This window comes from Taudactylus pleione, unplaced genomic scaffold, assembly GCF_031769625.1.
Source record: "Taudactylus pleione unplaced genomic scaffold, aTauple2 ptg000040l, whole genome shotgun sequence".
Lineage (NCBI taxonomy): Eukaryota > Metazoa > Chordata > Amphibia > Anura > Myobatrachidae > Taudactylus > Taudactylus pleione.
Genome location: NW_028284442.1, coordinates 27787039 through 27806609, shown reverse-complemented (window position 1 = coordinate 27806609; position 19571 = coordinate 27787039). Strand labels below are relative to the sequence as shown.

The 19571-nt window shown below is 45.7% G+C and overlaps 1 protein-coding gene across 1 annotated transcript; it reads left to right on the top strand.

The window, feature by feature from the left end:
- Positions 1–1823: 1823 nt before the first annotated feature.
- LOC148538460 (uncharacterized) lies at positions 1824–18405 on the top strand. Its single transcript, XM_088453911.1, has 4 exons — positions 1824–2065; positions 15251–15311; positions 15382–15470; positions 17629–18405. The coding sequence occupies exons 1-4, from the start codon at positions 2050–2052 to the stop codon at positions 17817–17819; spliced, it is 357 nt and encodes a 118-aa protein (XP_088310037.1). The 5' UTR covers positions 1824–2049; the 3' UTR covers positions 17820–18405.
- Positions 18406–19571: the final 1166 nt, after the last annotated feature.

Sequence of the window (19571 nt, the reverse complement as noted above, 5' to 3'; positions counted from 1 at the left end):
CTGTCGATGTTGATTGACAGCATGCCCCCTTTGGTGGGCGTGCCTCCCTGACGGGGGCGTTCCCATGGGAACGCCTCCCGTCAGAAGCCGGCCCACTGACATCACTAGTGATGTCAGTGGGAGTGATTTTGGCTCGGATAGAGCCAAAATCACTCCGGAGCTTGCGTTTGAAAACCTCAACCGCAGGCTCCGGCTCGCAGTTTCGATGGTCGCGATGGTCACGACCATCGCGGCCATCAAACTGCACGCTCGTATAGGCTGTGGGTGGTGACCCACAGCTATACGAGCGTCCAGGAGGACGCTCCATTTTTATGGAGGGCGGCCCTCATTCAGAGCGTGCGCTCTGCTCAGAGCGTACGGCTCTGAATGAGGGCCTTTAACCCTTGTTAAATTTTACTAAACAAACAGAATAAACATTTTCTTTAATCAGCTGCTATACTTTAATAAACAGATATATGCATTCTACTGTAATATCTAATTTATATATAACATTTGAACTTTTCAGTTCCCTAAACAAAACATTCACACTGGCAGATTTGTGTACAGTAAGAAATGCAAATGACTATCCAGTGTACTCCGTGCTGTGTTTGCTCAAAGTTTCTCAATGTCTCAAAGATGTTTGTCTTTGTCAAATGTGAGTTTTCTGCATTGTCTCTGTCCATGGCTGGAATGTGACATCAGCTCCTTCATAGTTCCACAGCTGACCTCTTCCATTTCTCCACGATGTTTCTTGCCATGAACTGTTTCATGGGAGTTCCTTTTCTCTGGGCCCAGGCATACGTGCCTTCTGCTTCTCTGTGGCTACACTGCACATGAGCCGATTCTCCTAGATTGTACAGTTCTCTTTGCTCTTCAGGGGTAAGCGCCACAGTTTTGCCACATCCACAAGTTCATTGCCATCTAGTCCAGTGTGGGCATTAACATGGCCCATGGACACAGGCCTATGGTTGCACAGGGCAGTGCCACCCCAGATTACTTTGCCATGGACTTGCCAGTCGTTCTGCTTCCATGTCGGCATTCAAGAGGTTAAGCCTTGCAACACGGCCCAATTGTCTGTGCAGAGAACTATAGGACTTTGAACCTCATTCAGAGCCGCTCGCAAAAAGCGAGTGCTCGCTCTGAATGAGGGCGGCCACTTTTTTTTTTAAGCTGGTCTCCTGGCCGCTCGCTAAGCTGTGGGTGACCACCCACAGCTTTTGTGAGCTGCCAGGTGATGGTCGCGATGATCGCGACCATCTTGCTTGTGACGAGACCTTTGTAGTAGGGTCTTTTCTGCTGCAAGCCCCAGTGAGCTTCCGACTCTAACAGAGCCAGAAGCATACTACTGACATCACTGGTGATGTTAGTAGGTCCGCCCACAAATGGCAGGCATTCCTTCAGGAATGCCACCATTTGTTCAGCCACCCCCCCACCCCGCCTACAAAATGGGGTGAGCTGTTGATCAACATTGACAGCCGCCCCGGTTGTAGCAAGCCCTGGAGCGAGTGAATTTCTCACTCGCTCTGGGGCTTGTGCACATGCATTGCGCACGCCGCGCGTGCGCAATGCCCCACCATTGACCCGCTTGCGAGCGCATAGCGCTCGCGAGCAGGTTTGAATCAGGCCCTTTGTGTTTCTTTTAGCACCATCAGCACAGCTCGCAGTTCTGCATATTGGTTTGATCCAACTTCACTGCTCTCATACAACAGTTCTTGTGTAACTGGCTGGAATGCTGCTGCTGTCCAGCAATGTCCTTGCATTATCAGTGTGGCTGATCCACCTGTGAACCACACAAGTTGCAGCTGGTCTTCTTTTAATTTGTCATGTGACTCTGCCACCTGAACTGGTCTCCCACCTATTTGCAGTAGGGGTAGCTCAGTTTCTTCACTTGTGTGTCTGACAGTCTGAAAAGATGGCTGCATCACTACAGAAAGAGTCCATAACAGTTCGGTATTGGTATAGGCAGCACTATACTCCAGTCTTGGTATCGTTGGCAATAATGGTTTAAACTTGACAAGCCCAGAAGACGGCTGTGATATAACTGGTACAACGTAAGGGCATTGTTGTTTCATGCGTAACCTTTCTTGTAAGTACCATTGTCCATGTATCAAAGTCTGATTTTGCATCCCTCTGTTATGCACAATCCTTTCCTCTGGTTTGAACTCCTCAGCAATCGACATGTCAGCTCTGGTAATTCCTATTGGTGACTGTGCATCATTCAGCTGATTTGAAACAATTGACTGATGAGGTTTTATCAGGAAATACACTGGGGTCTCATCTTTCTTGCTACTCACAATCAGCTTGCAAAACACAATGTTTACAGCCCATATTTTTCTCTGTTGCTCTCTGTTATCAAACAGCATTTCCCCAATCAGTTGGTATGTTGTGGGTGCAAGACCATTGTGCATTGCCATATGCGCTGGCTCACTGGTTATCAGTATCAGTGTGTTTCCCACCACTACTGTCTCATCAATAACTGATAACTCATAATCGTCATTTGCAAAGCATGCATTTTCATCATTGTGAAACTTCACAGTAACTCTCTGGGAAGAAATATCAGCATGGGGCATTCTTCTGTCTCAGGGGTATGGACTTTGACTGCAATCCTGCCCATCTCCCATCCCCTTGCTCTTGGTAATTCCCATTCATTACTGGGCATCATAACCACTCCCCCATCATCACTTCCTGAGTCTTGTTCAATTCATCACACACAGGAAATTGGGCAGTACGTGGTAATTCAGGTGTACCATCATTCAACTCACAAACCAATGGTATGTTGTCAGAAACCTCATTTTCTAATACATCTTGCACACATTTGTTTCCATTCAATTCAGAACCATACTCTTGATCTAACAATGTGTGACTATCAAGAGCTTCTACAATATCAATACTAAGGATGTCTGGCCACAGAGAACTTTGGGCCTGATTCAGAGCCGGACGCTATTTGCGGACGGTCGTTCCAAAAAAGGGGCTGGCTATTTAAATTGAGCGCTCGCTCTTTGCGGTTTGTTGACGCCTCTATGTCTGAGCGAGCGAACAAAAAATGTGCTTGCTATTTTGTAAAGACGCCCCTTTGCTGTTCGCATTACACGTCATCTCCGGTATTTATTTGATTAATCGGGTACATCGAAAGCCATCTGAACTGCTCGCAGTGCTTGTGGTAGGTTTTTCCTACCGCAATCACTGCGAGCAGTTCAGGCTAAAAGACAACCAAGTGACGTGGTCGATGACGATCCTTTAATAATTATGCACTCCCATTAAACGCCCTTTTTACCGTTAGGCACGCCTGCGTTCGGATCTCCACTCCCCCGTTTTCAAGCACCTTCCCCTGTTACCACCCACAAACGGTACATTCTGTCAATCAAATTAGCAGCCCCTCGCTGTTTTGCGAGCGCTTGATTTCTGACCGCAATGACTGGTTTGCGTATGTGCATTAAGACCCATACGCATTCGCAGTTGTGCGAACATCGCTCATAGCGAACGAGCGGCCGCTTACGAGCGGCTCTGAATCAGGCCCTTTGTTCTTTGCTTTTCTCTGTCAAAAACACCTTATGCAATGTCTGACCACCTCCTAATGTCTGACCATTATCTAATGCCTGACACATTTATAAAATCATTGCACACAATATGGCTTTCAGCAACTATTTTTTAAACTCCCATTACATTTGTGTAACATGGAGAAGCTTGTAGTGGGGTGGGGGGTGTATATTGAAATAGTAGTGCACTACTGTGCAGTCTCCATCTTAGTTTCCCTCCAGGAAGGTTCCATTCCCTGTACCAAGATGGCCACTGTATGTAAAACTGTGCATGCTCTGGCGCCATCTTGCCACTGTCTACTACTTAGCTTGTTTTCCAGTATCTTGCACCGCTACCTGCAAGAGTCATACACTCATCATCTGGTGAGCTCTATTAAGCCCTGGTCCATTGCTAGTGCATATGTACTGTACCTGCTACTTTCCTATAAACCACAATAACTAGTTAAGTACAAGGGCTGTTCATAACTTGAGTCATCTGCTGTTGTGTGCCTAATCAATTTGCTGATTACAACACCGGAACACACAATTTACAGCTACAAAAGTTGGAACAGTCAGTACCCCCCTAAAAGTATGGACTAAAACTAAATGATACACTAAGATGTGCTTTATGTACCAGAGATGGGAACAAATCTCATAACCATCAGTGTCCTAGAGCAAAGAATTCATTGTTAATTTCACATAAAGGAAAATGCATTATACAGAACAAAAAAGGGTCTGTAATAGCAACAGGTACCTGTGACATCAATTATATGTCCTTGACACACAGCAGTGTTATGCAATGATGTTGTAATCTATGCATAGAAGATTTGGTCATGTTGGATATGACCAGGGGCGTCACTAGGGTTGGTGTCACCCGGTGCTGTAACTCATGGTGACACTCCCACCTCCACCAAAAAACAAATCATGACCAAGGTGCGCAGCTCCAAGCACTGTCCTCCTTTTCCTGTCCAACAGTCCAGTACTCACACTGCAGTACTCCTCCCAGAATGCGCACCCGGGGTGTGTGATGATGTCATGCCCTGCATTCTGAGTAGAGAGGAGTACGGTCTGACGGACTGGACCAAAATACTGCTGCTGCCATTCCGCCCACACCCTCCCACCTGCGCAGCTGGGGTGGTAGTGGATAGCAGACTGGTGGGTGCGGGCAGGATTGTGGTGGCGGCAGTGAGTGTTGGGGGGGTGTGCGGACATGCAGGGCTGCCAAGAGAAGTCTTGGGCCCTGGTACAGCAAAGACCCGGGATCCCCTGGAGAGGGTGTGTCCCTAGCATGCTGGGAGAATGGCTGCACTTTTTTGGGGTTGTGTCTAGCATGTGAGAAGCATCCACTCAAAAGAACATGACAGGTCAAAATTTTTTAAGAGCTGACCATATACTGCCCACTTGCTTTTTGGAAAAAAGTTGATTTTTTAACAGTGCCCAGAAACTGACCCACTTTTTTTCGGACACAGTGAGCAGCCCAGAAACTGACCCACTAAATGGCTACAGAGAAAGCCCAGTAACACAACACACATGATAAGGGGCATGGTCTCAAATGAAAAAACTACCTTATGAATAAATAACGTTAACATAACCATAGTATTAGGGACAGCAAGACCTGTTAATATTTCCAAGGTACACCATCATTCGTCGTCCCCCACAGGGTAAAAAACACATTGCTTCCCACAGAGATAAATAACATTGTTTCCCCTTAGAGATAAATAACATTGCTCCCCACAGAGATAAATAACATTGTTTCCTCACAAAGATAAATAACATTGCTCCCCACAGAGATAAATAACATTGTTTCCCCACAAAGATAAATAACATTGCTCCCCACAGAGATAAATAACATTGTTTCCCCACAAAGATAAATAACATTGCTCCCCACAGAGATAAATAACATTGTTTCCCCACAAAGATAAATAACATTGCTCCCCACAAAGACAAATAACATTGCTCCCCACAGAGATAAATAACATTGCTCTCCACAGAGATAAATAACATTGCTCCCCACAGAGATAAATAACATTGCTCTCCACAGAGATTAATAACATTGCTCCCCAATAGAAAATAGCACGTCTCCAGCCAACCACCATCATTCGTCGTCCCCCACAGGGTAAAAAACACATTGCTCCCCACAGAGATAAATAACATTGTTTCCCCTTAGAGAAAAATAACATTGCTCCCCACAGAGATAAATAACATTGTTTCCTCACAAAGGTAAATAACATTGTTTCCCCACAAAGATAAATAACATTGCTCCCCACAAAGATAAATAACATTGCTCCCCACAGAGATAAATAACATTGCTCCCCACAGAGATAAATAACATTGCTCTCCACAGAGATTAATAACATTGCTCCCCAATAGAAAATAGCACGTCTCCAGCCAACCACCATCATTCGTCGTCCCCCACAGGGTAAAAAACACATTGCTCCCCACAGAGATAAATAACATTGTTTCCCCTTAGAGATAAATAACATTGCTCCCCACAGAGATAAATAACATTGTTTCCCCACAAAGATAAATAACATTGCTCCCCACAGAGATAAATAACATTGTTTCCCCACAAAGATAAATAACATTGCTCCCCACAGAGATAAATAACATTGTTTCCCCACAAAGATAAATAACATTGCTCCCCACAGAGATAAATAACATTGTTTCCCCACAAAGATAAATAACATTGTTTCCCCACAAAGATAAATAACATTGCTCCCCAAAAAGATAAATAACATTGCTCCTCACAGAGATAAATAACATTGCTCCCCACAGAGATAAATAACATTGCTCTCCACAGAGATTAATAACATTGCTCCCCAATAGAAAATAGCATGTCTCCAGCCAACCAGCCTCCCTTCTGTGTCCCCAGAGCCTTCTGTGTCCTCAGCCAGCCTGCCCCCCCTTCTGTGTCCTCAGCCAGCCAGTCCCAACTTCTTTGCCCCCAGCCATTCAGTCAATCCCCACTTCTGTGTCCCCAGCCAGCCCCTACTTCTGAGTTACCAGACTGCCTGCCCCCACTTCTGTCTCCCCAGGCAGCCTTCCTCTACTTGTGTCCCCAGCAAGCCCCCACTTCTGTGTCCCCAGACTGTATGCCACTTCTGTGTTTCCAGCCAGCATCCCCAGACAGCCATCTCGCTTAACTTACCTTCATCTTGACGGCTCCTCTCTTCCAGCCTTCCAGCAGCGGCGGCAGCGGGCAGAGTAGTGGACGGGAAGCGGACTCCTCTTTCAGCAGAGGAGGCAGCAGGCGGAGTAGCGGATGAGAAGCAGGCTCCTGAGCTCCTCTTTCAGCAGCGGCGCAGTGTGACGACATGACGTCATGTGCCGCGCTGTTTTTTTTTTTTTTAAACTTTTAATCATGACGGCCGGGATTGGCGGTGGCCGCAAAAGTGGGTGGGGAGTGGGCAGGCAGCGGGCAGATCCCCTGACTGGGACCCGTCATCTTGCAGGGGCTATTGGTGTGCTATGCCCCCCACTCTTTGATGGCAGGGGAGGGTGCAGGCAGTAGCAGGGGAGTGTGTGGCTTTTTGGTGTCACAACCTTGGGGGGTGACACCTGGTGCGGCCCGCACCCCCTGCACCCCCCTTGTGACGCCACTGAATATGACAGCTTCCAACTGCTTTTACAAATATCCATGAGTGAAACAGAGAAAACCGTATGTGAAAGCTATATAATAGGAAAGCAAAGGCTTCCTTCATACACTTCCATAGTCAACAAGCAGAGCTGAGGCACCACTACGGTTAGTGCATACAGATGTGTATGGTCCGATAGAAGTCAATTCAATAAGTGATTACAGATATTTCATAACATTTTATAATGACTTCACAAGAATAACACACATATAATTCTAGCCTGTGGCGGGGACTACAAGTGTCCATAGCAGGAAAGTTCCCCCACTTACACCTTTACTTATGTGAGGGCCAGAGGAGTGGAAAAGGCACCCTCACACCAATGATACTCACCAAAATCTATATTCAAATCTGGGTGTGCCCAGGAAAAGTGGTGGTATTGGTGGAAAAATGAACACATTTCGACAGGAAAATTTGGAATGGGCTTCTACAGACTGACAACTCTAAACCCCAAAGAACAGAGTAATAGGGGGCATATCTCCATTTGTTAAATGCCCCTATGTTTACCTTATATGCATAGCTTGGGTGTTAAGTCTATGGCCCATTGAGATAGCAGGCACTAAGCCTATATTCTGTCCACAGTTCCCACCTCATCTTTTGTACATTAAGCCCAGTTGCCATCTTGTTGGAGGTGCTAGGCCTTCACCAATTAAGTTCATACTAGGCCCCTGACCCACCACTGTTTGTGAGTTAGACCTTCGGTATGTAGCTGCTTCCTCCACTACACTACCGCAGGGGGTGCTGGGAGGGATCTGATTGGATCCTTCTCAGGTCAGAATGTGAAAAAATGCCCATAGGCTTCTATTGGGCAAAGCCATCTGCCCACCGGGTCCAAGGTGCAGAAAGCTTTGCTTTCCGAAGATTGGTGCATATGAGAAATGCGTTCAAACTCCCAGAAACTGCATTTTCTGTGTTTTGACTACATAATTGATGATAGTGCATCCCACCTAAAGAGAAGTAGTTGGCTACACATTATAATATGAAAGGGGAGAAGCCAGGAGAGCAAATGTAGATTTGGGTGTCATCAGCACAGAATGTATACTGGAAGTCAAGTGAACAAATGAGTTCCCCATTTGAAGAGATGTTGAGGGAGAAGAGCATAGGGCTGACACAGAGCCTTGTAGGACCCCAAAAGATAAGACTGTCAGACTACAGTGAAGTTCATGGTGGATTATTCTCTGACTGGGATTCTGGTGAAACACAGAAGAGTTTGTTCCTTGAAAATGAACCAGTAAAATTGAGCTGGATCACATTGCATCTCATCTTAAAGAGCACATTGCTAGCAGCATTTGCAGAGGGTACTTTTACAACTATCAGCATTTTGGATTCCTAAACGTGATGTCATGAAGTGGTGCTTTTAGAACCTACACCCCAAATTGTGCCCCAACTGCTATCTTTAGTTCCGGAAAACCTGCACTGAGCACTAACCTCTGGCTTCCTGGTAATTATTACCCACAAGTAACAATCAACCTCTTCAAATAATTCTAAAACTATATACATTACTGAATGTTTCCAAACAAACTACTGTGTGTCCTTCCCCCTGCCCACCCATTCAGAACCCACAAATTATAGCAATAATATTCCAATTATAATTGCCCACACACCGATTCCAGGGATCATGTTGTGTTAGCTCTAAATGCAGTGCATGAATAAACTCCTACATAGAATGTACCATGGTTGTTGAACATAGATTCTCAGTATCATAGAAAAGGACATGTAAATATTGCTAGCCATGCCTTAAACTTGGGTGTTAATACCAACTAAAACAGGTCAGATAATCACTCCAGGATTCCTGCATATCTTGCCTCTGTCTACAATTGATAATTACAATGTATTCCTAATTATACCTCGATGACATTTACTACTGAATAGCTGCAGTGGTGACTCATCTGTAGCAAAAGATTTTTCTGCTGATCATTGTTACACTCTGCATTTACATACATGTGTACAGTGCAGTCATTTTACTGAGGATCATTTGCAAAGCAAACATACAAATATATAGCTAAGTGCAGCAACAAAAGACTGCTTTGCACACCACGGCACGAGGATGGGCGGGTGTGGATTATTAGATCGGATGCATCTTGTTCGACCATTAAATGGTCGACCACATTATTTCGACATGTAGTTTAGATAGACAAAGTATAGATCAATAGTAACAATAGTCAGACAGTAATATAGTCGAAGGGGACATTAGATCGATATGTAATATATTGAATATGTAAGATCGAAAGGTATATAAGGGCGACACAACGTAGATCGACAACTAATAGACAATGTTCCAAGTTCGAAACCAAATAGGTAGACAAATAATAGATCGACAGTTAATAAATCGACACCACACAAATAGACATAATAACAGATCGAAATCAAATAGATCGACAGCTAGATACATCAACAGATAAAAGATCGACTACTCCAAGATCGAAATCAAATAGATTGACAACTAATAGATCGACAGATAAAAGATCGACTAGTCCAAGATCGATGCCAACTAGGTCGACAGTTAAAACATCAACACGTTACTTTTAGACAATACAAAAAGGTATACATATCCTACACGCTGCCCGCTAATAGCTCATCCCATGACGCTACTTTCAACCGTGGAACTACAGGTCCCAGCCAGCCTTTCATCCCTGCAAGTTCTTCTAGCCATGCTAGCCCCCTACATCCACCCTGCAGCCCTTGTCCCTAATTGCTAGGTACCCCTATGTGCTGCAGTGCACCCCTTCATCAACCCCCTATCCCCCTATGTTCCACACTATCCTGGATGCCTGGACATGGGCGCATCCATCTATCTTAAGACGCTGCTAGACAGCAGTCTGGACGCCTGGACCTGGGCGCATCTTCTCCCTTGCAATAACAAGCCATCTAGCTTAAGACGTAGACTCACTACTAGACGGCAGCATCTTAATCTAGAGAACTTGTTATTGCCGGGGTGCAGTAACTATTAGGGTTAGGGGGAGGGCTAGGCATTAGAGGGAGGGTTAGGGTTATGCTGCTTTGATGATTAGGGTTAGGTTGTGGGTGGCGAAGGAGGGGGGGTTCAGCTGCAGGGAGAAGGGTTAGGCGGATTAGGGGAGAGTTATGGGTTAGGGTTAGGACAGTTACCTTATTGGGTCAGGATGCTGCTGTCGGTATTCTGACCGCCAGCATCCCGACCGGGATCCCGTACCCAACCCTGGGAGCATCATTAACAGATTTTTTCAGTGGTGTTCTGAATTTTCACACTAGGCACGTTATTATTAATAATATCTGAGATATCATCTGCGAACCCATGGCTCAGAAGTCCCTATAGAATTCTATGGGGCTATGATAGGCCCATATGCATTAAGCTCAGTAACGCGTCATTTTCCAGAGATTGTGCCTGATCTATAGATGGTGTTGCCGAAAGTAGCCTATTAGCTCCTTTATGCAACATCCAAAGGATCTCTTACTATCCCTCTGTGACTTGCGCTTGTGCTGGCTGAGGGCCGCACATGCTCAATAGGACTCCTGCAGGGGCGTATCTATAATGGGTGCAGGGTGTGCGGGGAACACAGGCCCCTGGGTCAGGAGGGCACCGCACCGCACACCCTGCACCCATAATGTTACTTACCTCTCCAGAGTCCCACATCAGCGTGGGGGTCCAGCACAGTAAAACGACTGGAAAATGGCCGTGGTGGCCATTTTCCCTTCGTTTGCGCATGCAAAGTACAGGGAAAATGTCCGCCACAGTCATTTTCCCGGTGACCTGTGCATACACTATAGACTCTGGGCACACTCTAGTGCCCAGAGTCTATAACTCCGGAGCTGACCGCGCACAGCTCAGTCCGCTGCTGGCCGGAAAGGAGGGGGCCGGTGTCGGAGACTGCACATGGGCCCCCTCCTCTCTAGAAATGTCCCTGGACTCCTGGATCATAAACAGGGAGATCAGTATTTACTCAGGATAGTACTACATGGGAAGAGCTGTCCCGGTAGGTAAGTAATCATAATGGAGTTAGAAAAACGCTGGTATTTGTGATACTTGATACATCCAGTCCTTAGTGTGGGAGCATGAGTGACTATGACACTTTTGGCCACAGGATAATGGTAGGAAACTCATTCAGATCCCAAGACTAAACAAAGAGCATTTATAATATAATACACAAACACCTGTTTCCCAAAGTTAGTTTGCAGATGCTGAAGATAGGGGGACTGATTCTGAGTTGGGAGTAAAGCAAAAGAAGCAACTTATTTTACACTTGGATTAACCCATGTTGCAATGCAAGGGGTGCGAATAATGCCGAATTACAGAGATTGGCCCCGGTAGCTAAAGTCATCTTCAGACGGCATTAGCCGAGGTTGCCTATGGGCTGCAGATTGCAAAGTTACCGGGAGACTGCCCCAGATACTGAGCGATCACTCTACTTTTACAAATTTCTGGTCCTGGATGTGACCTTTCATACATCCCGGCGATGCATAATTTGTTATTGCGACGATAATAAATTATAATTATCGGGTCTGAAACCCGATTATTCATAAATCTTCCCCAGGGAGAGAGAGAGTTGTCCACTGTCTGCCCTGATCAAGCTCCACTGAAGAAAAAGATGCAACTGAATGCAAGTAAGTTTGGACAGATGGGAATGGGGAACCCTTTCTGAAGCTCTGGTAAGAAAGAGGTGCTGCCACTGTGATCCAGCTGACCAAGTCTCCGAGCGCCCGCCTTAATCCAAATGAACCATGTTGGAAACTGGAAGGAAAGTCTGAAAATCCATAAGCACCTTTTGACGCACATGCATTCTGTCTCTGGGTTCCTACTGCCTTCATGTGAAGAACTGAACTGAAGCACGGAGGAAAGGACTGGTAGCTAGTGGCACTGCAGGAGGAGACACCGAGCAACAAGCAGCAGCAGCAGCAGCAGGGAGGTAAGTGTGTGCTGTGCTGGTGGCTGTGGAGACAGGATGAGAGACACAGGGGGGGTCTGGCTGATTAACACAGGGGGTCTCACTGATTGACAAATGGGGTGGTCTGGCTGACTGACAAATGGGGGGAGTCTGGCTAATTGACACAGGGGGAGGCTGGCTGATTGATTGAAACATGGGAGGAGGCTGGCTGATCGATTGACACACGGGGAGGCTGGCTGATTGATTGAAACATGGGAGGAGGCTGGCTGATTGATTGACACACGAGGAAGGCTGGAAAGGAAGGAAGCTGGATTGACGGGGCAGGAGGCTTTAAAGAAAGGAGTTTGGAGAGACACAAGGGTCTGGAGGGGATACATGGGGCACGAGTCTTGTTGTACCTCTGTTATGTTACATTGGTTATATTTCTACACAAACTGGCATCTTCTGGATCATGTGATCTCCTACATGAATAATGAATACCAACTAAAGAGACACCATCTGCCCAGGGAGGATCCGTTTTCTTCAGAGTGAGTGTGGAGTGTGTGTTGTTTATGTAGTGGTGTAGGAGGTTTGTGTTTATCTTTTTTGTCTCTGTGTTTTGTTTGTTGAAGAGGAGCATGTCTGTGGCAGAAGCAGGTGTGTTGGAGAGTGAGGTGGAGAAGGTGGTAGGGCAGGCTTCCAATGTCAGTGATGGGGATAAGGATGACAGGCCCAGGCAGAGGTGCAAGACCAAGGTCGTAACATTAAGTTTACGTTTGCTGAAAATTTGCAGGAGATAATGAAGCATCACCGGCAGCTTTTTGGACCTCAGGCTGCCCACACTTTTGCAAGGAGGAAGACTCAAATCTCGGAGTCTGTGGTGCCAGCAGACAATGCTGAGGGGCCTATTCAGAGGAATGTGCATAACTGCAAAAAGTGTTTCTCCCATATTAAGTGCCGTGTCAAGGCCAAGATGGCAAAGGCAGCAAGGCTAACTGGGTTTGGCTCACCATACGAGGCACAATATTTGGAATATGAGGAGCCGCTGAAGGTCCTCATTCCAAAGTGATCCAGCAACTGCACGTCAGTGACATGGATGCCCCCTGGCAACTTGGCAAGTCTAATTTTGCCAAAAAGTTTTTATTTTTGTTTAATTTGTAAGTGATCTATTTTTAGTGTTGTAAAAAATTTCATGTTGTTTAAAATGTACACTGCATGCTGTTTGGTACATATTACTTATGGAGTGCACGCTTGTCTAATATTTAGCTGCATTATCATTGCATTCCAATGCAGGGTTTGTTGTTATTTAGTCATGTGTACTTTGATGCAGATATTGTACTTTGAAGGTTATAACACAATAGTCATGTACATAATTTGGCAAACACTGCTTAGTCTAATTTTTGGGGTTAATAATTACAAAATGTTTTTGTATTTGTATGGTGGTGTCCAAGCAATCCAGTTGCAGGACAGAACACTTGTTATTATTTTTCAGCACTGTTGACCTAACACATATTGCAATAGTTGTGTTACTCAAATGGCACACCGTGTCTAGATTTGTTTTGCATAGCTAGGATATCTACATAATAAGCGAGAAAGCATGTCTGTCTGTCTATCTGTCCATCAGTTTGTCCTTTATGCATGGCCAGAGTTTTGGACCTAGCTCCACCAAATTTGGCATGGTGGTGTAGATTGACCAGGATTAGGTTTTTGCCTAGGTTTGAACTTCGTCAGGGCCACATACTGTCATACAATCCCTAAAGATGGGGACACTCTGAAATTACGCAGGTTCTGGGGCTGGCTCCAGTGGAAATTGGCAGTATGCCAAAAACCTGCGAGAAAGCTACAAAAGTATCTTTTTAACCTCAGTCTGAGCAAACTTGATAACTCGTGTAAGTTCATATTAAATCCAGAGCCTATGTGTTTGCATACAAGGGCATAACTAGAACTTTGTGGGCCACATAGCAAGATTTTAAAAGGGCCCCCCAGAGGTAAAAAAAACCCCACATGCATTTGCCCCCACACGGAGCACATTCATATTATGCCACACAGAGCCCATTCAGGTTATCCAACACATTATTACCCCTTTTACACATTATGCCATGCAGTAGTAGTGCCCCTTATACATTATGTCACACAGTAATGCCCCTTACACTACACAGTAATGCCCCTTACACATTATACAACACAATAATACCCTTTACAGATTAAGCCACATAGTAGTAGTGCCTCATATAACACATTATTCCACACAATAGTAGTGCCCCTTACACATTATGCCCCCCCAGCAACTCACCTCCCAGTGTCCCTCCATTAGCCTCTCGCCTCTCCCTGTGTGCCATCAGCAACCAGTAGGTGTGGATTTGAGGCTGGGTCACCAGCTAATTCGAGGTGGCACACCGGCAGGCAGCTGCAGACATGGACAGACAGCACCGGCACAATTTGAATCTGGCGCCGGTCGCAAGCCAATCAGGAGCTCTAATTGTCTCGTGACCGGCGGCACTGTCTCTCCATGACTGCTTGCCAGTGTGCCAGCTGTAATCAGCTGGCGGTCTGGCACCAAATCAACATTGCTGACCCCCAGGCCCCCCTGGACGGCTCTGACTGGACTGGCCTACCTTGTGTGCATGACTGTGTGCAGGGGGAGCGGCGGGCCACAGAGGCAGCTCAGGCGCCATAGAAGCCACACCCCTTGCACCCACGGCAGTTATGCCACTGTTTGCATGCATGTTAGCAAACAGTGGGGTCCTTTTCAGGAACAATGGAATGGGCTTATAGGTGAGGACAATGTAAACAAATAAAGGCTTCAGGTGTACTTCAGGGTCCAGTCTTCGACCCGGGCAACGTCAGGTATCCCAGCTAGTAAAGAATGTTAATACACTGCTTTGCAATGTTTGTAGTCTTAAACATATGTATAGTGGTCAAATTAGTATTGTCTGTGTGTCTCAACATGTGGTAAATTTTGAATGTCATGTTATAAGCAATACAATAATGTGTGACCAAATCATATCTATTCCTTACTTTATAATGTTCACATGATTGTCTTCAACCATTGAAAATTTATGTTTAAAAGCACTTGTAAGCCATTATAAGCTATTTTGCCACCGTTAGACAAGTTACAATTACCAATAACACTGATTTAGTATGATTGGATGACATAATTAGCCTTGAAATTTTCAAACCAATCCAGAAATGGATTTGTTATTTGTTGGTGTGAAACATCATGGCTTGCAGAATGAAAGTGCACATGTAGTAATATTTTGTCCTAATTTTAATGTTTTGACAGCACAAAAAACTGCATCTGCTAGGCCAGCGCAGACAGAACAAAGAGGAGGAAGAGGAGGCTGGTAAATATTATGCCTATTTTTTTATTTGCAACACACATTTCTATTCAATGTTATTATGTTCAATTTGTAGGTCCTTCTTCTGCAACTCCGTCCAGACAAAGAAGACTGGCCGTAGAGGTGCCGCAGCCACATCGGAGCTGCATTCACCCCACCTTCCTGGTGAGTCTGTGATTAAGTACAAAAACACCTTTAACAGTGCACATTACACAGTGGGCCTGATTCAGAGCCGGACGCTATTTGCGCTCGCTCGTTCAGAAAAAGGGGCCGGCTATTTAAATTGAGCACTCGCTCTTTGCGGTCTGTTGACGCCTCTATGTCTGAACGAGCGAACGAAACATGCGCTCACTATTTTGTAAAGATGCCCCCTGGCCGCGCGCATCCTACATCATCTCCGCTATTTATTTGATTAATCGAGTACATCGAAAGGCATCTGAACTGCTCGAAGTGCTTGTGGTAGGTTTTTTTTTTTTAAACAATTTCTTTTATTGAGACACCGCACATAAACACAATCAAATACATCAAAATAACAGTCACGAAAGATATAGAAATACATAGAGTACAGTAGACATAAAGATCATAGTTGTTGTGGACATAATGTAGTAACAGTGTGTCTACCTAAGGAAAAAGATAAACCTAAAAACAAATCAAAAACCATAGATACATACATATAGTTTATGATAGCAGTATTCCACCATGTAAACACTGCATATATCTTAGTTATCAGATCATATTGTATATCAGATATTATTTGAAACTTTCAGCATTTCACAAATACAAACAAAAACAAATATAAACAAAAAAAAAAAAAAAAAAAAAAGAGCTCTCACCCAATCCTCCCCCCCCACCCCCCCAAAGGAACCACAGCCACCCGTATCTGATGTAAACACATTATGTCGCGGTAGAGTTGATGTCTATTGGTGGATTATTCCCAATAGTCTGGAGTAAAAACCAAGATGTATCCTTCACACTATGATGTATTTGGCGCCTTATGTCGAGGGATAATGTAGATATATATGATTCCCACATATCAAAAAATTTCTCCACTTTCTTTTCTTTCTCCAAGACTACCTCTACCCAATCCATTCGAAATACATTGTATAATTTTGTCTTAAATAACACAAAAGAGGGGGAGGAAGTCGAAATCCACTCCTGCAATAACGTTTTACGAGCAGCCGCGCTAATTGCCAATAACAGTCTTCTGCTTCCTTTGCTAGCCCTTGTATCTGCAGGTATAATGCCAAAAATAGCCCACTCTGGAGTGAAAGGGACATAATTGAGTAAAGCTGACTCCGCATATTGCTTGATCCGTAACCAAAATCCTCGGACTATAGGGCACGACCAAAAGCAATGATATAAATCCGCATTATCTTCTCCGCACCTATAACAGGAATGAGAAGCCGAACGTCCCATTAGATAACTTCTATGCTTGTGGTAGGTTTATCCTACCGCAATCATGCGAACAGTTCAGGCTAAGAAACAACCAAGTGCCGTGGTCGATGACGCTGCTTTGTTAATTATGCACACCCTTAAAATGCCCGTTTTGACCGTTTGGCATGCCTGCGTTCGGATCACCACTACCCGTTTTCAAGCACCTTCCCCTGTTACCACCCACAAACGCATCATCCTGTCACTCAAATTAGCAGGCACTCGCTATTTTGCGAGCGCTCGATTTCCGACCGCAATGACTGGTTGGCGCATGCGCATTACGACCCATATGCATGCGCAGATGTGCGAACATCGCTCGGAGCGAATGAGCGGCCGCTTACGAGCGGCTCTGAATCAGGCCCCGTGTTCTACACTAGCACATTAGAAAAATAACATCAGGATACATCATACTTGCCTACTGTACTGGAATGGCCGGGAGCCTCTGTAAAAGTGGGCAAGTCTCCCACCCCCTGCCCAGATACCATCGGATCCCCCCTACACACACCCCTGCAACAGGTAAGGCGAATGACGCGATTTGCGCTGAGTCACATCATTGTAGTCAGTAATCTCGGCCACATCATGTGCCCACCACAACCCCCATATGCCACGCCCTCCCCCCTCCTGTGCTGACCTGGCTGCCCCCAGCCAGGATGTTGGTAAGTATGGGATACATTGGCCGGATCATAGGTGATTCTGGTCAACGTTAATGTGCCATACTATACACATATTATCATTTTAATAATAAATGGATTTTTTAATGAAGTCTTAGCACATACTGTTGACATTTTAAAGTAGATGCCAGTTTTTTTCAACTTACTGTAAGGCCAGACTTAGCATAATATTGTTTGGATATTTCATTTTAAATTAAGACAACAATACCCATTTGTCGTAGGTTTTGCTAACAATGATGTGGAAGCTGGTGAACAACTGTCAGATGTGGATCCTGTAGACAATGAAAATGTCATGGTGACACTGGATATGTACCCTGTTACCCCAACAATGCCAGCCACCCCTACAGTGGAATTGTCAACGCCACCACTTGCTGCTACCATTCCTTCTGATGTGCCAGACGTCACCTATTGACAAAATATGTCTATCAGTCACAGCAGCTGGCTCTGCTCATCACCCAAATGCTCCAAATATCAACAATCAACAAAACCGCTCACAGTCGCAACCACGCCATGAATGCACAAACTGCGGAAATGACCAGAATGGCGAACTAATGTATCCGCAAATCAAATCACCGATTCCATGACACTTTGTCTAGAATGCAAGAATCCAACAATATGTTCCAGAACACTTTGGTGAGACACGAATGCAATTCGTGACCTAAGTTGTACTCTGTTGAGTTTAGGCACCCAAATCTTGGCCCACTTACCTGATCCAAATGTTAGTACATCAGGAGACACCACCTCACACACAGCTACCCCTGTTACTACAACACCACAACGCACACTCCGCACCAGAGAGAGTTCTCAACAGACTCAGGGTGGCAGGGATGGAGCTAGGGGAAGCTTAAAGTTTAAAATATGAAAAAAAAAAAATTGGAACTTTATATTTTGTATTGCTACAAAATGTTATGGTGAAATTTGGTACTGCACAGTTTACTTACAATAATAATGTGGTTTCTAAAAAAACAAAACAAGTATACATAAAAAAAATCTAACAATTTTGGTCTCATTAATGTGTGGAAACTTCATATGGATAAAAAGATGACTATCAACTATACTAAGGGTATTTCTTTCAACATTCTAGTGCACACAATGGTATTGTAGGTACACCTTTAACATGGACGCAGGCTGAGACTATATGATGGTACTGTTTAGACAAGAAATGGTGCATCACACGGTCAGTTTTTCTGTCAGATCTGAACGATAACGATTTAAAAAAATCATTCAAAAGTTCATATCTGAAAGAAAATCTGACATGTGAGCCTGCAACGATGAATGCGCGTTCCCGGTTGTCAGATAACGATATTATCCATTCATTTTAATACAGTCTAAAATCGTTCAATCGTTGGTTAAATCGTTCAAACATTCACAGGGGCACCAAGAGGGGGGGAGCCGGTACTGTTTACCCGGGCTTCCTGAGGGGCCCGGCGGGGGCCCGGGTCTGGCGCTGCCTCCCCCCTCCCTTCTCTCTCCCACATAGCAGCTCAGTACACAGCGTGTGCTGAGCTGCAGTGGGAGACTGCTCATGGCTGCTGAGCAGCAGCCACAGCAATCTCCTATGCCTGTGGGGGGGGGAGCGATCACACTGATCGTGCCCCCCTGGCTTTGCCCTGGGCTGAGGGGCTCACAGCGCCTCCCTCCCCGGCGCGCAGCGCCACTTAGCGCCACTGGAAAAGTGTTTTTTGTTTTCTTCCAAGGAGGCGATTAGGCCACGCCCCCTCTGTACCTGGGCCCGGCAGAGCTCTCTACGGCCCTGATCATTCATCTGACATATCTGACCATGTGTATGCACCATAATAATACTTACAGTACATGCAGTGGCGTAACTACCGTGGGTGCAGGGGGTGCGGCTGCTATGGGGCCCGGACCAACCCGGGGCCCGGCCTTCCCCCTGCACCTACGGTGCCAGGCCGCTGTCTGCTGCCCTTCCCTCCGCACCCTCCTCAAACCCCTCTACTGCACTTACCTGCTCCGGGAGCTGCATGGAGAAGGAGCGCCGCTAATCGGCGCTCCACCTTCATTGGCGTAACTACGTAGGGTGCAAGGGGTGCGGCCGCACCCCTGCACCCTCCATTTGCCGGGCGCCCGCTGAGTGCGTTACCAGCGGGCGCCCGGCTCCTATCCTCCTGGCGGTAGCCGGAGGACGGAGCTCCCTCCGTCTTCC